This window comes from Parus major, chromosome 10 (assembly GCF_001522545.3).
Source record: "Parus major isolate Abel chromosome 10, Parus_major1.1, whole genome shotgun sequence".
Classification (NCBI taxonomy): domain Eukaryota; kingdom Metazoa; phylum Chordata; class Aves; order Passeriformes; family Paridae; genus Parus; species Parus major.
In genome coordinates this window covers 14098881-14119522 of record NC_031779.1, presented here as the reverse complement: position 1 = coordinate 14119522, position 20642 = coordinate 14098881, and the positions used below count along the sequence as shown (strand labels likewise).

Here is a 20642-nt window from a genome sequence, read left to right as displayed (position 1 = left end):
TTCCTCCCTCATCCCTCCTGAACTATTCTCCAAAGCTCCCGTTGCTGGAAAGTGAATTCAAAGCAACAGTGGTTGGATTCAACTCGTGTGCAACAAAATTGGGTTGGTTTTTTTTTTTTTTTCCCCTGACTTCTAATCTTTGTTTTGCTCTCTGCCTTTCAGAAGAGGGAATTGGAACTGGAAAGGATAAAAAATGGAACAAACAAGGAATAAGTGAATTTCAACTCAGTTGGCATGCAATTGTCTCGTTTAGCATCATTTTGTAGATGCTTAGGAGAAAACTTTCTTTTGATATACCAGATTTTAAACATTTGAAAATAGAGGGTGAAAGAAGCGATTACTTTTATTCTGACCAGTACAGCAGCTGGAGCAAGTGGAAGTGTGTGTCACTGAATCCTCAGGGATATGTCACCCTCTGGGCCTGGTCCCAGGGCAGCAGGAGCATTGATGGAGATGAAGAAGCTTCTGCAGCTGCAGGGGCTCAGGGTGCATGGCAGGGCTCAGCCACTCCACTCAGCTGTTGCTATTTCAGCTAAAAGCTCTGTTTTTTTAATCCACAGCTGAACTGACATAAAGAGTGTGAGACACATTCATCACCACCGACACATCCAGTATTTTTCTCCTCAAATCATGTTCCCTCTGAGCTCCTCCTCATTTTATTGTCTTCCAGGTGTTCAAGTTCCTCCGTTCTGCAAGAATTTAGGATGCCCTTGTTCTCTCCTTTCTCCACTCATTAAATTTCGTTTTTCCCTTCCCCAAAACCTGCCTTACCTTCTCTGCCACAACCACTGCTTCACTGGACCTCCCCTCTGAAGGCACTCCACATGCACAGAACACATTCACCCCCACTGTCATTTCTAGCAAACTTTCATCACCATCAGAACCTCCAGCCTGAGCTCTCAGCCCTGCTTTTACTGAGACTGAGAACTTTCTGGAACCACCAGCCCAGCCAGCCAACCTGGGGGAACCAAAGAGATCATCCAGTGAGACAGGAGAAGAATGAAAATAGTGTTTTTAATATCATTTACAGCAAACTTACAGTATGTATTTCACATCACATATTTCTAAACTGCTCATCTGGAAAATATAAGCTGCAAAAATACAGAACACAGTACTCAAAATATATCGAGCATGTGGCTTCTCTTTTTTTTTTTTTTTAAAGTCAATTGTACAGTGAAACATTTCCTTTTCCAAACCAGGTTTTGGTTTATTGTGGAAGTGCTGCTAAACATCTGAAAAATTACCAGCACAGTTCAAAGACCTTTCTGAGGACCACTTTTGCTTGGGCACTGCAGGAGAACAGTAACCCTCAGCCCGAGAAGGGGCAGTGGCACGTGGGCTCGTCCAGGTCCCACACAGTGCTGCAGACTATTTGTGGAGATGTTCTGTGCAGGGAGGACCTTCTCCACAACCCACAATTGCTGCTCTGCCCAGGTGACTGTGAAGGACAGCAATGGTATGAGGGACAAACACCACGGACTGGTCTGGTACAGAGGCAGGTAAATTCTCCTCCAGTGCTGTGAACCCTGCACAGAGCTCTGCAGGTGAGTTTCAGTCACAGGTGTGACACACTGCATGGAGTGGTCTTGTTCTCCAACAAAACAACCAGTGTGGAAGCACCTTCCATGTACTGAGGGAAGATTACACCCACACACCAGCTGCAAACCCTTGTCAGAGGAGTCCTGAGCTTCTGAAGCCCAGAGAAACTCCCACCAACAACCCAGTTAGGAGACACATCAGGATTTGGAGGGCACATGGCAGGCCTGCCTCGTGAAAATGTATCATTTTCTTTATTTACACTATGGACAAAGAGAAGGATGGATAAGGGAGTGGGTTAAGGAACAAAATCCTAATACTATTAGCCAAAACTCCAAGCCCCTCAATCTCTGCTAGAGACACAGAAGAGCCAGCTGGTCAAGAACAGAACTCCTTTCCCAATCTGCTTTGAATTTTAAGTTCTCGAGTTTGCTCATCTGTAGCTGCCACTAAGGGCTGTCAGGGGTGGGGAATAACCAGGTTACACAGGCAGGGCATGTGCTGCTGGTCAACCTCTGCAGCAGGAGAACAAGCAAAGAGAGATCAGCCACCAAAACCTCGCTGTCTCTCCACCACGAGTGAGGCATGGCCAAGGACTGGCTGGGCAGTCTCTTCTCATCAAGCACAGCAAGAGCTGCTCTCCTCCTGCCTGTGTAAACTGCCCCCACTCCCTCCCCTCTGGTTTCAGATGGTGCTTGTGTCTCACTTGCACAGGGCAAAAAGAATTTTAGAACAGTCTTACTGCAAACACGCCCCATCTAATGCCATTTATGCACTGCCAGCTCACACAACTCCAATGTCCCCATGCCTGGAATGTGATATAAGTACATACAGCAGGGAAAAAACATTTCTGCAGACTGCATTTGACTTGTATCAAAATCCTAACGAACACCACATTTATTGTACTTTATTTACATGGTAGTCACGTATAATATAATACAATACAGCGTTCCATTTGCAGCGGTAGGCACTATGGGTTTTAAAATGTCACAGCTCTTCCCCTGCTCCATCCCACCCCCTCCTCCCTGCGGGTGTGGTACCAAGAGCTCCCTGTTGTGCGGTCCCAGCGCTGCTCCAGTTTCCCTCTGAACCTGCTCTGGGATGGCTCTTCCCCAAAAGCAGGTGAGGGAAGCTGCTTTCATGTGCTAACGTGGAGACTCCAAAACTTTGGTGGTCACAGACCACTGGCAGCCCTTAGCACTTGTCAGGGGCAGTCATGTGCAGCCTCCTCAGCAGGCTTTGCACCAACACACTGTGAAGGCAACGTGGGGCTGTAGCTGAGCTACAGACCCCTAGCACAGGGCATAGGCCACCCGTGATCACAGAGCACCGTTTGGTCCTGCTGCTGTAAGACTTTAGGAGAACGGCTGTGAGTCTCCAAGAGGGATCATCCTCCTCCTGTGGTCGGGCAGGAAGGGTCATGGGTGAAGAACAGGGGTCGTTTCTTCCTTTCAAGTTCACAGTTATTGTTGTGAGGCACCAGAAACACAGCACTGTTTGCACTGAGGGGTAAATGCACCGGTGTTTGTGCGATGCCGTACTGCAAGAGAAAACGGGTTCTGGGGGTGAGATATCCGTGGCAGGGAAAGAAGCCTTTTGCTGTCCCATCCACGGGCAGTTCATTTGGGAAGAACTAAGATATGTTAGGCCATGTGCAACTCTCTTGATGCCCGAGAGGTTTCTGCTTCCGATCCAAGAGCTGTGCAAACATCGCAAATAAAATTTACACCACCTGCTTCGCCTCAATACCAATTTGGTTTTGTCTGGGTTCATACCCTTCTCGTGTTTGCTCTCAAATTAGTTTCTCTAAATTACTCAAATGAGTGCTTTAACCAGTAGGAACACTGGGAGAGGCTGAGAATTCCAAGCATCTGTGAGAGAATATTCCTGGAAAGTGGACTGTGAGTTGGAAGCCAGCACTGTCCTGGAATGCTGTGTGTCCAGTGGTGCTCAGCCCACTGGCACTGAGCAAGGATCCTCTTACTCAATTCCTAATCACATTTGAACTAAATATTTTTACTGATGAGAAAATTCCAGCCTAGGGAACTCAGGGAGCAGAAATAACCCATGAGTTTTATGTCCATGCATAACATCCAGCCTCATATAAATGACAAGAAAGCTTTTCCAACTCCTCCAGACCACAGATGATATGAAGAAATGACCTTGGAGGCATTTTCTTGGTTTTCTCAGCATTTTGCAAGGAAGAAATAAAAGGGAAAACTCATGTATGAAATTGCTATAAATTATTTTCTGAGTTGCAGCTGGCAAGTTTCTTATTGCTTCCTGCCATATGCAGACACCAACTTTGTGTAGAACAAGTCCAGCACTACAAACTGCTCAGGGTATGACAAATCTTTTCCTTCTTGGGGCTGGGCATCCTGCTCTGCCACACTTAATCTGAATAAAGTGGGGGAAACATCACAAACTCATCCCATCCCAAACCCCATTTGTTTGATGAATGGTCATTCCATTCATCAAACAAATACAGACTGAAGCAAAGCTTTGACAAGCAAAACAATATAAACACTACAAATATCCTGAAAGTCCTACTCTTGCAGACATCTAAATAGGACTGCTCTGTCTATTCAGGCTTCTCCTGAATTCCCTGGGTCCTTCTGGAATCAAGAGATGCCCAGAGCCAAACAGGCAAGACTGAAGCTGAAAAAAGAGCAGTCCACGTTCACACTCTGCCCCAGGAAACATCAGTATTGCTTCTGGGCAGGCACAGCTTCCTTCTGCTCCCCTGAATTCAGGGAACAGACAATGGCCAAAGATTTTTGGCATCACTAGTTAATAAAGAAGTACCTCATGTCTAAGAACTGCTGAAAGGCCATTTTTCAGCAAAGCAATTGTATTAAGACTGAGATTGGCTAGAAATGTCAATGGAATGATAGAAAACATCATTTGCAGCCTAGAAGTTATAGATTTAGGGGATATAAGCAGAACGAACTATAACATTTTGAACATATGTAAAACTAAGTGAGACCTGCTGGCATTCCAGGCAAATTTAAACACCACTCAGTAACTCTGGGTACCTTGTATTGACTTGGTATAGCCAAGCTGTGCTTTGCCATCAGGGGAAGGAAGGAAGAACTGTGGCTAGAGAAAGGAAGCTGATGGTCAGCCTGGAAGAAAACACCCACAAACCATGGGTCTGGTGGAGGTAGGGCTATCCAGGAGCACAGAAGGGTGGATAATCCCTTCAGAGTGGCTCAGTTACAATGTCCTTTCCTCCTTGGGTCAGTCCCAACCATCAGGGTAAGCATGGCTGAATCTGGGTCACACCAAAAATTCCCATCATAATGAACTGCTGCCTGTGTTCCACTGATTGTAGAATCTTGGCTGCCAACAAACCAGGGGAGTCACAGCAGTGGTGTGGGATGCTGGGAGAGGCAAACCCAGATTTAGGTAAGGAAAGCCAGAATCCCTGTTGCAAACGAGCAGGTCAGTGTTATTGCTTGTAATCAGAGGTGCTCTGCCCTGTGCACAGAAAACTTGTGAGCTTTGCACGTATTAATCAGATCTAGAGAGAGAACATCAACAAACCTGCTCCTGTCTGCAAACACAGTTCACATAAAATTAGGGGGATAGATGAGCACAGCTGCATTTAAAGGCAGAGCAGGAGTAACTCTGGAAACCCTTGTGAACAAAGAAACAAAGCTGTTATCACAGCAGTCCAGTGAAGCATTTGCATGTGTCTTTTGTACTGACAATTCCCCACGTCACCTGCCAAGAATAAAGCAAACATCACACCAAGAATGCCAAAGTCTGAAGAAAACACCAAGCCAAACACACCCAGCTGTGACAAACTCACATGGCAGCAACAGCTGTGGCTGACTTGGGGACTAAAGCTTCACAGTGCTGGTAGGCTTCAGGTTGTTGTGGGTTGGCTGTGGAGTGAAACTGCTGGCTGTGAGTTGGAGTTGCCCTTCTGTGTCTCAGGACCTCATTTACTGAGGAAAAATGTGAGTCTGTCTGAGACACAAAGGTGAACCTTAAGCATACTGCCTCCAATGCAATATGATGAACTTAAAACTCTGATGGGGATAGGAGGGGGTCCAAATCACACTCATTCCCTTAATTTTAATTTATTTCTTTTTGCAAGGAAAAAGAAGTCGATGTGTCTCAGCCATTTGGAAATACTCCAATCACTTTCCAAATGTCTGCAAACCATCAGCTCAATCTGGAAGCATTTTGAAGCGTAGCTAAGTCAGATAATGGAAGCTAATTCCTCTCTGCATCTTTCCCTTCTCACCTTCTGAGCAAGGTGAGACCCAACCACGATTAACAGAAGCAGCACCAGGGAGTTTAGTGCATCTCAGAAGTGAATGGCACAGGGAGGTCCCCGTTAGCTGAATTGCCAGGAATGGAAGGTTTGTGATATTCAAGTGATAATTCAAGTGATGGACTCTTCAGTCCCACTCTACATCCAAGATGTGCTGAGCAAAGTCAGAAAAACGGATGATTTCTATATACATTAAAAGAAAGTTCTGGAAATCCATCACCTTGTTAACAAGGATGCAGAGAAAACTATTCCAGTGTCATCTGCACCAATTTTAGACTGGGGTTCCCTTTTGATTCCACTGGGGCTATTCCAAAGTAGGATCTGTGCACGGGAAAGGAAACCCCAGCCTGAAGCCATGCAAGGCAACTGGTCAATCCCAGAGAGACTGCAGAATCTCAGTAGTAGTTTGTTTTTCCCAACATCCCATTCCTTAGCAGACAGCCACGTGGGGAACACAGTGCTTGAAAATGCCAAAAGGACATTTCTGCTGAGACTGAAGCCCTAACAAACCCCTCAATTTCAATGCTCTTGAAAATTAAGAAACAATTTCTGCCACTGGATCTGGACTGCACAGCTCAGACCACGCCCCTGTTTCTGTTCCTGGGCATTTTTCTAACTCCATCCTTGTTTTTTAAGTCTCCTGCATGGTTAAGGCAGTTGCAGGATGGAGGCGAAGTGCTGACAGGTGAAGGCCCATAACGCAGTTTGGGAAGAAGGAGGATGTCTGACACTCTTCATTTGTTATTCTGTAACAAAAACTGGGTTGCAGACAAAAATGGCTTGTGGTTCTGAAATCAGAAAAAAAAATAAAATGCCTGCTGCTGTGGATGAAGTGTTTGGTCTGTGTTTGTTTTCTTTAAACTAAAGCTCTGTTCTTAAATCTGTACCAAAGCACCGACAGCAAAGCCCTTCACGATGCAGGCATCAGACCTAACCCTGGGAAAAAAAAATAAAAATAAGAGTGGGATGGGAGAAAAGCTTTTCAAAAATTCCATTATGAAAAGAAATAAAATAACAATCATGCAGGAATTTCAAGTTACAGCTTAAAAATAATGTAAGTAACCCCATTCAACTGCATCTCCCACACATACTAAGAGAAGAGATCAAATGGAAAAAGTAAAGAAAAACAAAAATGAAAATGTTATGTGCCCTGGAATCCTGTTTCCATAACTCCGGTCAAGGGGGACTTTGTACCAACAAACCACAGCTCGTGAACACTGGGAGTTTGTTTTACATCATATCAATCAGCATGCTATTCTCCTTCACCTTGCACTTTCAGAGGGGAAAATCATGAAATTGTGAAAGGCATTATGAAATTTCAAGCAATCAGGCTTTTAGAAAGGTTCTGTGAAATTTGTGTTCCAGTCTGAAAGTGTGTGTATAGTATAAAATTATGAGCTAACATTTGGAAAGACAGCAGTCTAAGTAATGAATCTGCAGAATGAAGGGAACCGTACAGAATTATTTCAAAGGCTTATACTTGACAATTATATATATTTTATGAGACAGTTATGCACGCTGTGCCTTTTTTGAATTCATTGTTTTATGGATGCAGTATCTCTGTTTTAGCAGATAGGACATACTAAACCAATGTAATGGTCTAAAAAGCATCATTTACCACCCAGCATAACAATGGCACTGCACAGCTTAATATTTTTTTTTTCCTTAAACTCCTTCATCAGTAGAGTGAATCTTAACATGGCTGAAACCCAAGAATTAAATATCTGCAGTTACAATATTTGTTGAGTATTTGGCACAATGGAGTTTATTTGATACAACCTTTTTTCCTGCCCTTATTGTTGCTGAACATGTAATTCTGTGCATAAGTTGCAAACACACATGTAATTTCAGTCAAGTGGAAGCAGTTTGATACTCCACACCCATATTGCAAAGCCTGGATAGGAGCAAAGTCTGCTAAGAAGGTGCTGAACATGAGTGAAAAGTTATCAACCCTCTGTAATTGTGTCAGCTCTGGGGTGTCCACTGCAGCAATGGAAAAGGATTTGGGGAAGATCAGCCCCTCTGCCACCTGCATGGAAGTGACATCCAGCATTTGACTCAACATGCCAGGTTACTCCTTTAAACATCCTCAAGTTCACACAACAGCTTCGAAATTCACACAAAAAAGGAACTTTTAATTACGATGCTAACCCTTAAAGCCCTTCTGACATTTAGTCCATTGGAAACAAGTCTGGTTCCTGGGGAAAAGCTCATCAAATGCTGCCAATTTGCATTGCTTCCCAGCAGGAATGTTTTGGAAAACAAAAATATGCATACAAAATAAGCCTGACCCCCATGCTTCTTGTAATCAGGTGAAAGTTTCCCCACGGTTTTTGCAGGTTTAGGTAAGTCTGCACTGCAAGAGCCAAGCCAAATCTGCTCCTGCATGGATGTTTGTGGGGAGCTGAATGGAAGTTTGAGTTGCTCAGTGCTGGCCAGCCTCTGCTCCCATAACCCAGCCTTCCAGAGGAACACTATTCCCACACGTACAAACAAAATGTGGTATCCAGGAGAGATTATTCCATCTTCCTCACATGGCTTCCACTGAAAGTCAGTGGAATTTCTCAGGTGAAAAATAAAATACCACTTGTGAGGGTTGAAGGATTAAGGTATTCCTCTCATCTTGTACACACACACGCTCACACACACACACACACTTTAAAGAAAACATCCACCACACAATTTCTAGATTGCAAATTATATATATATATCTTTAAAAACTGGAGAGAACATAAACAGCCTCTCCACATATATATGTATTCACTGAGTCACATAGAATATGAAAAAAACTATATTATGTAAATCATCATATTATCTGTAATTCTCCAACTGACAATTGTTTTTATAGAGACACAGTGCATTCATTCTCTTTTTTAAAAACATATTATGTGTCTTCATTGGCTTGGTAGCATATTAGAATGAAGGCGTATGGATAAAAAATGCAGAGGATTAAACAAACCCCTTGAGTCACATTACGTTTGGGTGAATTAAACAGGATCCTTCCCCAAACTAGCATAAATAAATCCTCCTCATGGAAAAGTGTCAGCGATTTAAGGGTTAACATAGATTTGAAAATAATTTCAAAAAACATCTCATTAGAGGACTACACAGGTAAGTATTTGGAGCTCATCCCCCTTTAAAAATGACAGCACGTTTGGCAAGTGTGAGCAAATGTCTTGAACTCTACTGGGTTTGAGATCTGAGCGCAGCTATTCGCAGACAGCCACCAAGCTGCAATCTGCGAATAAGCCTGGGCTGGAAGGACTTGGATACCCCTGACAGCATTGCTTGCCACTGGGAAGGTTTCCAGCAGCTTTCAAGGTATTTATCGTGGACTCGTGGCTGGTGACAGAGTGTGACTGCTGGAAGGACTCCAGCACAGCTCCCTCCTTGCCATGGCAGACGCAGCAGGTTGGAGCAGCACCCAGCCTGGCCAACCCCGCAGGGCTCCACACAGCCCATCTCAACTGGGAAAAAACCTATTGCTGTTATCAGCTTGCTGTTATCAGCTTGCTGTTATCACCTTGCTGTTATCACCTTGCTTTCCCTACGCCTCGTGCCCAAGCCTGTGCCGGGCTCTCCAGCGAACCTCTGCCCTCCTTGGAAGCTCGTACTGTCGCCAAAGGAGTTGGTACCCAGCCACAAGGGCTCCCTGCTTTCTCCATCACCCTGCAGGATGTCACAAGTGATCCCATTAAAAGATGTTGTCCTCAAGAATCCTGGCCGGGTCTGACTTTGAGAAAAAGACAAAAGTTTCCTGTGTTGCCGATGCTGTTTTGCAGTTGTTTCTTCTCTCATTCGTGCTCTCTCCTTGTTTTTATTAAAAAGGACCCTTGTATTATTAATATAGTTCACCCTTCCACAGTCACTATAAAACAGACTCCATATTTTCACACCACTCATGATCTTCAAGGTTATAGATAAATTTTGTCCTATGTGGTTGATTTTGGGGCACCGAGTCCCGCCCCAGATTGTCTAGGGTGAGAGTAGAGGCAAAAAACTCACTAGTGCTGAGACCACCTTCGTGGTTCTTGATGTATCTTTTATAGTTTTTCCTCAAGCACTGCCAGGTGGTTGTGTACAGGATGAATGCAAAGGACTTGAGGGCGATAGCAATGCTGACATACAGGTATCTGTAGACCACGTTGTCATACAGTGCACAGGCTCCTTGCTCGCCGCAGAATGTGCTCCAGAACAGACACGTGGAGTCAATCCCGGCCCCGAAGATCAGCGGTGGTGGGATAAAACCTGCCAAAATAAGAGAGACAAATCATGCTTTTATGATCCCTGTGATAAAGAGAGAGGACGTGACTGCAGTGAGTGGAAAGAGGGTACTTTATCAAGGTTAATAGTCCCAGCTGCAGCCTGTGATTCTAATTTTTGAAGTTCTAAATCAACCTGAATGAAGTTTGTGGATGAGCTTTTAGCTTGGACTTAATGTCTACAGAAGAGATTCCCGCTGATATCAATATGCAGCAAGGATTTTATTCAAGTTTGAGTGGCTTTTATTAAGCTTCTTGTTTGCCTAATGAGACTAAGTGGAGGGGTAAATGAAAGAGGAGGAGGACAGCCTTGCAGCTCACTCTAGAAACTGGCAATCCTGCACTTCAGGGTGTTCATCTGAAGAATTTCAGCATTCCAGTTCAGCACCTAAAATCAGCCTTGGCACTGAGATCCACTTTTGGACTGTACCCTGACATAGCAAAAGGTTTTCTCTGGATCTAAGGAAAAGAAATAGCCTCTAATAGATGTCAAAGATGCCATCTGAAAAGAAGGGAAAATTTCAGAGTGCCATTAAATGAAATATCACAGCAGGATTCTCCCACAGCCACTGCAGCTAACTACCGATGAGTGTTTCTCAATCATAGTTTGCAGCAGAGCTGCAATCTTAAAGCAAAGTAATCACTCCAAACTCATTTAACTAATAAAGGAAATGTTTTTCTTCGCTACTATCCCCCATCCTACAGGGACACTGCAGCAACCCCCCATTTCCCATTAGCCTGACGGTGATTAGGACATCCACGTTCCAGCTCTGCACTCCCCAGCCAGCGCACGTGCACCGAGCGTGCAGCGCTGGGAGGAAAATGTGAACATTCCACATAATGTAACCATTTCTCTACCTTCTGCTGTATTCATGGGCAGAGGCTAGAAGCAGATAAACCCTGAAAAAACCCCTGATTGATAAAGCCACTGTGGGTTAAGACAGAGAGAGCAAAGGAGAGCACTGCATCTACTGAAATCCAACAGCAGGCAGGAACAACACCCCCCTGGCAGTATCAATGCATCCGTAGGTGCTGTGATGCCTGAGACTCTATAAATACCTGTGAAAGCAGACACAAGGACTGCAGTTTTTAGACAGGAAAGTGTTTAATCTTGGATCCAGTTTCATCATTAACCTGGATTTCCAGGCTTAAAAAAGATACTTTCCTTCAGCTTGTCACGAGCAAAGTAGTGACATTCATGACATGTATCCTAAGACTACAAATAGATTGGTTGTCTTCACTGTTCCCTGTGGTAACTGAGATCTCTTTATCTTATTTTGTTGATGACTGGAACTCTACAGATTTTGTTTGATCTTCCTTATATGTTGATAAATGCAGGAATTAAGAAAGGCTATATGGGCTTTCGGTACTCATTTTAACCAGTCATTAATAGCACAAATGTAGTAAATAAAACCAGATGATAAAAAAGCAAGACAATCTGTTTGTTAGAAATACTAGTTCCAGTCATCGTATCTAAAACCCTGTCTGTGTTCTGGAAAAAAATATCAGCACCAGCTCTTTGTTCATCGTTTCAATGACTTGAAAATCCAGGCTGGGCTGGTTCTGCTTCTAAATTAAAAGACAATTTTTTAGTTGAAACTTGTGAGCAACCTGGATTTTAAAAATTCAGCTGGGCTCCTGCCACAAACAAGCAAGAGGCTGTGCTGCAGACTGCAGTTTGTGTGCCCAGTGCTGCTGGATGGCACCTCAGGGGTAACATCCAGATGTGCCAGTGACTGAGGAGCCACATTCTTTCTGGAATAACAGAAAACCACATTTGGATCACAATTTGGAGGTGTCAGTCCCTGCTTGTCAACATGCTGACAGATGTTGATACAAAGCTTTAGAGATGTGCAGACTGAATTTCAGAGAGAGCTGCCTGCTCCCTGCTGGTGTCCATGATAATTTGGCCTGGAAAGTGCTCCTTGTAAGACTTGAGAAAGGATCTATTCAGGATATTAAAGGTCTGAAATTCTTTGCCATTCCAGACAATTCCATTCTGAACCTGTGGCTCCAATGGCACTGCTTTACCCTCTTCTCTGGGAAACTGCAGTAATGCTTTTACATGAAGATATTGTTAGGCTGCCCTCTCACAGCAGAATTCCTATGAAATGAGATAATATATGCAGGAGGATACCGGGAGAATTCAGCCATGTTTCATGTTATTACAGCGAATATTAAAGAGAGTCAATCATGTTCTATCTCTTACTGCAAAGTGTTGCAAAAATTTCTGATATATATATATATATTTCATAGCAGAAACTGTAGGGCTGCATAAAAAAGGGTGCTTCTGTCTTACTGAAATCTATTAGCTACGATTGCACCTTCGGGTCTCATACCTCTTGCATTTAATTCTCTCTTTTGGTTCAAGAAGCAGCTATTATCACTGTCTTCTTAAGTCAAAGCTTAAAGGTGAACTGAAAAGCTTTTAAAATAAATCAGTAAAGCTATTCTCAAACCTCAGGCTGATAGAGGCAGAATTTGGATACCCTTGCTCATATGGGAAAGTATCTTTCTCTTCATTTTCTGTGTGTTCCAGCTACATTGCTGATATGCTTCAGGATGTATTGTCTTATTTCATGGGAATCCCTTAGTGACAGAGCAACATATAAAGATTTGACTTTAAATTCTCACCATGGCTTCTTTATTGGAATGAAAAAAAATAAATCTGTTCAACTTAAGCATACATGTCTGAGCCTGGTTTTAGAGGAATTCAGGATGCTGCTACCTCAGGAGGCTTCTCTCTTATGAAAGGAAAAAAAGAAAAGCTAAAAATCCCTCCCCTTAAGCGTTTTTCCTTTGGAAACAACACCCCATAGCCATCCTCCTTGCACACTTGCCTGCTGACACTCCACATTTAGCCAGTCACAGCTGAAGTCAGGCCAAAACCCAGGAGCAGCACCAGCAGCTAAACAAAATGCTGTGTTTGCAAGGCTTGAACCAGAGCTGACCCAGGTCACCCCAGAAACTTCCCTTTGAAGTAAGTTAACTTGATGGAGCTCTTTGTATGAATGCAGTTACTTCACCAAAACCAATGGACATCTAATTGGCATTATTGTAAACTGGTCTGGGAGCACCATTTCCTGTTCAGCTTAAGGGGAATAAGGTGTTAATAAGTAAAAAAGTGAGGTCACTTATTCAAAGCAATGTCTGATACTGCTGGATTTTCGGTCCTGTACTCCCAGTGTCTTGCTGTAGCCTAAGAGATGGCACTTTACAGCTCCTTCCTCTGGGACCAAGGGAGCCATGCAGGGAAGGTGCTCTCTGTGCCCTGCTAAAAAACATAGATTCCACTCCCACAACATGCAGAAACCCTGGGCATGAGATGGTCCCACACAATGATGGATCAGAGGATTTTGCCCTGAATCACTGAGACTAATGAGCTGAAACAGAAGAGCTTTAAAACAGGAGCCACCTCTGCCAGAAGGGGAAAAAAAACTCCTAGAAACAAGCAGCAGCCTGGTATGCTCCCTTTAATTCATACATGAGGAGAACATACCGGTCCAGAGGAGGAGCCATATACAATTTAATGGGATAATAACCCACAGGAGGAAACAGGGACTCAGCTTGTCTCATTTTCCAGGTTTCCTTTCAGAGACACCCAAAGGAAGGGGCAAACCCACGCTGTAACACAGGTCCTGTCCCTCAAAGGAGGGTGAAAATCCACATCCTTCTACTTCAGCAATATGGAATACAGCAGTAATTCTGCAAGCTGCTGACACGTTAATAACAGCTACAGAAGAGAAACTGCTTGTGTGGGACCATGGGAGAAACAGACATTTCTCATGCAACACTGCATTTTCTTCCATTAGCACAACACAAATAGCAGGAAAAGTGCCTTCAGGAGCCTTGATGTGACATCCCTCAAGGAGAGGGCTTGGACCCCAGTGAGTCAGACCCCACTTGTGACAACTACAGGGAGTAGAAATCAACTTCTGCATGTTAAAAATGGAGTGTTCCATGAAGCAACAAAGGTTGGGAGAGAAGGACATACAACTTTTGTACCTACCTAGCAACCGGAGCAGCAGGAAAAGCACCCCCAGAGCGTAAGACTTGAGTTCGGGGCTCACGGTTCTGCAGAGAGGAAGGAGGGAGGGAGGGAGAGAGAGAGAAATCGATTTCTGTTGTTCTGCTTTGATTAACACACCCCGTGGCCATTCTGTGCTGTCAGACAGGATGCCACCAGCACCTCTTCAAAAAGCCATTAATGGGGCTTTTCTTCTGCCTTCTCCTGAACTGCCTACAGCCCCAAAAGTAATTGCATTGGTGATAGGTTCAGGAATTATCCAAGTCATTAATAACAACAGCTAATGTTGTCACTGGATGGGGAAAAATGGAATTCCCATCTCATTAAATCATTGTTTACAAGCTCCCTATCATGTTTTCAAGGCTCCAGATGTTGACAGCTGAAGGGAGAGAAAACTTTTGGTTCTGAAACTCCCCAGACTACTAGGAACAAGAGAGGGAGGGAGGATGGTGGACCAAAAGGTTCAGTCAGCCTGTTGATTCAGTGAGGAAGTTCTCAGCACTAGTTTTCATGCATGTGACTTAAGCATGCCCCTCTGTTTATCTTGGGAAGACAGTGTTTGCAGCGTCTTCTGCTATGAACATAACCACTACTGCATTAAGAGTTACCCTTCAAAGGCACTTTAAAAAAACATTCATGGCAGGGGTGGTTTTCTGTATAAATGCACTGGAGGGGCATCAGCCAAAACTGGTAAAACAAAACCAGTAAGAACTTTTAAGTTAAGAGAAGACCCTTCTGATCACCTGCCCTGCTCTCAGACATTCATGGGCCATCTAATACCACACCATGACTTCTGCACAAAGCCTGTGACTTCGGGATGATTTTCAGCAGTTTTCAGGCAGACCCACACTCTATAAAAAGCCTTTATGCCAGGAATTATATGACCTTGGAAAAATGGCCCAATAGTTAATGGCTTGGATCAAATAGGATTCTACAGTTGGGTGGTAAATGAAGGAAACAGAATTAAAAGTTTATTTTAATGAAAAAATAGATTATCACATGGGATATTCACAGGGGGCTTTTAATTGGTAGAGGTGTCCTTCCATCCACTTTTCTATATTTAAGACCAAAGTCAATCCCCACACCTTAGGCTGGAGTGAAAATTGCCACTTGGAGACATCTCCTTTCCTCTCTGACTACAGCAGTGACCAACTGACACAGACAAGACATTTAATTTGTAGACACTGAGTCCACTTTTAAATAATCATGGGAGCTGCCAGTGTTACTTGTCACTGCCCTGGACACCAAGGACACATTCATATGCCACAACTTTCTTACAGCCATGGAAGATGGCAGTTGCAAGGGAGCTCGAGGTGGTATCTGGCTCAGAGCTCTCCCCTGTATATTTAGTAGCTATCAGTGATTCTGAGTGAAATTATAAATCTGGATGTGTGAATTGTTTATTTCCTACAGCTCTGAACTGACTATGTTTAATCTTCCCTTTGCTTTTCTTATTCCTTGGTATTCTTCTTCCTGGCTGGGATTATCTCATTTGAAGGCAACACTAAGATATCTCCATGCAGGATCCTAAAGGTGCTGGCAGCTTCCTTGAACAAAGAACTCTTCAAACTTCAAATTGCTTTTGTCACAATATTTATCATGAGGAATTTGATTTCCCTTTAGCTACGGGAGATGCAAAGAGAGAAATGAACTAGTAGGTGGAATATCTCATTTTGTATCCTGCAGGGAGACATGCCCTCACAGAGCTGTTCTGTCCAAAATCCACTCAAGAGTGTGTTTCTAATACAGACCTTATTGATTGAATTTTATTGGAATTTTCCAGGCAGCAGAATGGATCTGCTATTTATGCCTCTGGTTATTATTCTCAGTAAGTGACAGCTTGGACAGCTAAGTAATTCTGGATAAATGTGGGCTTAGATATATATGTATATCATGAAGTATTCCATATGTGTGGAAATAACACAAGGTCAGTTATTTGAATAAGCTGTTTTTGCCCACCTATTCACATTGGTTTAACTCAGACATGTCCTTCAGACTTCCAGGTTCCTTATGTTCTTGGACTTGGTCCAGGGTGAGAGAAGTTAAACTCCAGTCAGGGAGGTATTCACCAAAGCTAGTCTTTGCCACAGCATTTCATTCTTCTGTGGTTTCTGTGGTCTCCAGACTATCTCTAAAGGTGAGCCTAAGCCTCTCTCTCTAAGCCATTACATGCTGAGAACATGGGGTGGCCCTTGTTCTGATGCAGCTGTAACTTCCTTATTACCTGGACTGGAAACTTCACATCTCTATTTCCATGTTAATCCCAGGAAAACAACCCCTGCCACCATTCTCTGCAACATCCCTGCAGGAATCTTATCTGTTTGGGGGCCCAGTTCCACCTCACTCCCTCTACCAAAGGAGAGCTCAAGCAGTTCATTTTCTCTCCAGCAGCTCCACACTGCAGGCCCTGAACTGGGGCCATGCCATGGCTAAACCAGGCACTACCAAATGAAAAAAAAGTGGCTTAGGGAGGAAATGGCTTGAATGGAGGTTCAGTTTGAAGTCATGGGTCTGGGGACAGTGAGCTCAGTGTAAAAGGCAGAGGCCAGGAGCTGTGTGGGACCCTCACCTCCCCACTGTGCCCTAAGGTCCCTCCTGCCCTGATCCCACGCCAAGAGTGGCCCCACCTGATGATCGCCAATCTTTTGTCCTTTGTCCCCTTGGTTCACTAATGCATCTCCTACTCTGATCCTTTGCAGTACCTACCATCACTTTGGTGAGTGTAAGGAAAAAGTGATGGTGATGAGGAAGACTGTTAGAGGGAGGGTGTTTGTGGAGGAGCAGCCCCTGTACTCAGCTGCCTCCACCTTGTTCCATCCTGATGAGGATGTGACTGATGGCCCTATTTGGTGAGAGTGATGACTGAAGCCCCAGTGATGAAGATATGACAAGCCCCAGTGATGGGGATGTGACTGAAGCCCCAGTGATGAGGATGTGACTGAAGCCCTAGTGATGAGGATGTGACTGATGGCCCTACTTGGTGAGAGTGATGACTGAAGCCCCAGTGATGAGGATGTGACTGAAGCCCTAGTGATGAGGATGTGACTGAAGCCGCAGTGATGAGGATGTGACTGAAGCCCCAGGTGATGAGGATATGACAAGCCCCAGTGATGAGGACGTGACTGAAGCCCCAGTGATGCGGATGTGACTGAAGCCCTACCTGATGAGGATGTGCCTGAAGCCCCAGTGATGAGGATGTGCCTGAAGCCCCAGTGACGAGGATGTGCCTGAAGCCCCAGTGACGAGGATGTGCCTGAAGCCCTACCTGATGAGGATGATGACTGAGGGTGTCTGTGCCATGGCCCCGATCATGCTGCAGACACACATCACGCACAGGAATGTCAGGAAGGCCTCTTCGCACCCAGGGCTGGGGCATTTGCCAGGAACAACGGTGGCGTTTTCAGCAGGGACCGAGGTGAGGCACGAACAGCCACTGAGGTTCTGCAGAGGAGCACAAGGAGTCAGGAGAAGGGAGAGCTGCAATCCCCACCGCTGCCCTCTGTAACAGGGCTTGTCAGCAGCAATCCTAATCCTCTAATGATCAATTAAATAACTCCTAAGTGCTCGTTGTGGGGGGTTTGGAAAGAATTTCAGGAGTGTCAGAGCTGACGCATGTTGCCAGCAAGGGAAAGCTGTCCCTTGGCTTGTTTCTTTTCTTCTGCTCCTTTCAAGTCTCTCCCATAAATGTCACCGCAACAAAATTATTACCGAGTTCTACCTCTTTGGAGGAGAATAAAGAAACAATCTGTGTCTCTGTGACAAAAAAGATCCCCCCATTATGGTTCTAATTACTTTCTTATTTACCTCCGTCCTCTTGGCTGTTGCAATTAAACTGAAGTACATTAAATGCAGGTAAATCTGCAGCCCTTGTTCTTGGCTGCAGGTTCAGGGCCTGCTTCCAGCACCTCAAACCCTGGGAAGGAGCCACCCACGGTGGGTGCTGCAGCTCACCCAGAGCTGAGCTACCACAGCCTGGCAGCATGGATGCTGCTGGACTCCACTCCAGGGCTAATAAACGACATCTGGTTCAGAGGGATCTGTGTCGAGCTAAAAGCTCTAGTCAAGCGAGATAAACTTTATCAATATGTGATCAGAAGGAGGGTGGAATGACTGCATTTTGCTTTGATCTCTCCAGCAAGTGGAGGATGTGAAAAGAAGCTTTGTTTGCCAGTCACAGATTTAAGGATTTTTTTTCCCCCTATTTTCCAACTCGCCCTCCTGAATTTCTGAGTGAGGGATGTCAGTGCAATTAAGGCACTCCATACTACCAAGAAAACCCTTGACTAATACAGAAAGAAACAGTCATTAATGATTCATGTCTTGTCTTCACAAGCCTGCTGGGTTTGCAGGTCACATGTTTGTATGAGGAGTAACGTCATAAAATATAACATATTGAAAAGCAGCTGAGCCTCCTCCCTTTGCCCTATACCACGTGCAAGCAGAAATTCCTGTGCATTTCTGCAAAAGGAGTCCCCTTAGGACCATGCAAAAGCACACTTTCTGGTTCACAGCCTCCAAAGATAAGGATCAGCAGGGATACTACTCCAGCCTTTCTGACACCAATCTCTTTTTTCTGCATAAGAGTCAAAACATTTTTTTCCAACTAAGTGCACAGAAGGTAAGAGAGACTGTGGTGCAGGACTCCAGGAGAGCTGGAGCAGACATGCAGGTGCCTTTCTGATGGCAAGCAGTAATTAACATAACAAATTTCTGTGCTGTGAGTTAGAAGTTGACACCTGAAGGCTCCAGAATGGTGATGATTAGCACCACTGAGGTGGTATTTGTACAGACAACAGGAATTTGTAGTTCCTGGCTCTTACTGCATTGCCAGCCTGGACAAGGCCCTGTGGATCAAAACCTATGTAAGTCTAGAAAAGCATAGAAACTGAATAAACCTTGGACAAAATTCCCATCACAGCAAACACACAGAATTTGGTGTTTATTTCCCAAGGGCTCTTATCAAAGGACAGAAAGTACCTGTTTGGTGCAGTGGTGGGGCAGACTGTCCTCCCACTGGTGTGAATTCTTACAAAGCAGATCCTACCTTCACTGCCTGAAAATTTGTCCCTCAATCTGCTTTTTTAGTCACTTTGCTTCAAGGTGCTGGCCCGAAGCAGTGTGAGGGGTTTGTACCAACTACATCAGCTTGCTTAGCACTGCACCTCATCCTTACCTGGGAGATCTTTGATCTTTTATTACTGACACAGTATGTAACTCACAGACATCAAACAAGGAAACATCAAAGACAGAGTTCTAACTTTGTCCTGTGGAGAGGCAGTTTTTTGCTACCTGTGCCAAACTTCCATAGATCCCCTTGTCTGCAACCCCACTGCATTCACCCACTTGTTATCAAAATCTTCTGCTGCCCAGCAACCTGCACACCCAGATTTAAGTGTGCCTGTGAGGCTACACAGATGCAGAGTTTACACCTTTACCAGCATCCTGACTTTGGTGTGGTTATCCATGCAAATTACGCATGGTTTTAATTACTTATTTTTTAAGCCCTGGCTCTGACAGGGAACAGACAGGCTGGTACTTCAATGCAAAGCTGTGAGGTGCCAGCTCAGTAACTCCAGGCTGGAATTCATGTGTCTCCAGCCAAAATGCTGAGAGTCAATGGCATCAAACAAAAAAATCACGTGGTATGCAAGGGTCACTCCCAGGAATGGCTTGAAAGAAAAGTTCTTGGGGATGCCAGAGCTCTGCCTACCTGCACTGATATTCCTATGGCTTTTTGGACAAGTGCACCTCTGGAATCAGCTCAGTAAGAGAGAAGGAATGAAAAAAACTGAGCTACACATTGCTTTTAGAAATTGTTCACAGAGGAAAAGTGAAGAGAAGCAGTCAGAAACGTAAAATGTAGTAAAGTTAAATAAAGCATTCAGAGAATTTTATGTCCCAGTAAAAAGCAACCCTTGGCTCATCACAAGCACATAACATTCACAAGACCCTCCAGACAGGTCATTACCTGGATTATAGGTTTAAAACTTGGTTTGGCAATCTGGCTTTGCCTCAAGGCCATTGCATGGCCAAACTGGTCCATAATTCTTGATAATGCCCTTTCCAGCGGATGCTATTGCTTCACCAATTTGTGTTCAAAATGTTACTGCAAAAAACCCCCACAAAACAAAGAGATGAGAAGAACCCCAAGGATGACAACGAAAAGGCAAAATAAGAAGGAATGAGTAAGAGAGAGCATGAGGGAGAGTGAGTTTTTTGCCAAGAGGTTTTCTCTTGCAGAGCACAAGGTCAGGCAGCTGCAGACTGAAGGGGCAGAGCTGAATTTTCATTACCATGCTCCTTCCAGAGGAGCCAGAGCTCTGCCTTGCACTGCACAGTGAGGAGATCGCTCCCATGCTCCAGCCACAGACCAACACCAGCTGTACACTTGCTGAAGGCTTGGTGAACTGGTGAGACACAATTCTGTGTGCCTGAAACAAGCTGGTTCCATTTAAAACCATCCTGCTGCCATCTCAGGTGTTGACTTATTGGGAAGAGGAGGAAAAAGAGGGCAGGAGGTAAGACCTCCACG

General features: G+C 44.5%; 1 protein-coding gene across 1 annotated transcript in view; it reads right to left on the bottom strand.

Annotated features, from left to right (window-relative positions):
* Positions 1 to 994: 994 nt before the first annotated feature.
* Positions 995 to 20642, bottom strand: part of SLCO3A1 (solute carrier organic anion transporter family member 3A1) — a 136423-nt gene continuing 116775 nt past the window's right edge. Inside the window, exons 8-10 of the mRNA XM_033516968.1 lie at positions 17376 to 17551; positions 14093 to 14157; positions 995 to 10069 (exon numbers count right to left, since the gene is read on the bottom strand). Of these exons, the coding sequence (XP_033372859.1) occupies positions 9690 to 10069; positions 14093 to 14157; positions 17376 to 17551 (621 nt within the window). The 3' untranslated portion in view covers positions 995 to 9689. The remainder of the gene's footprint in view (positions 10070 to 14092; positions 14158 to 17375; positions 17552 to 20642) is intronic.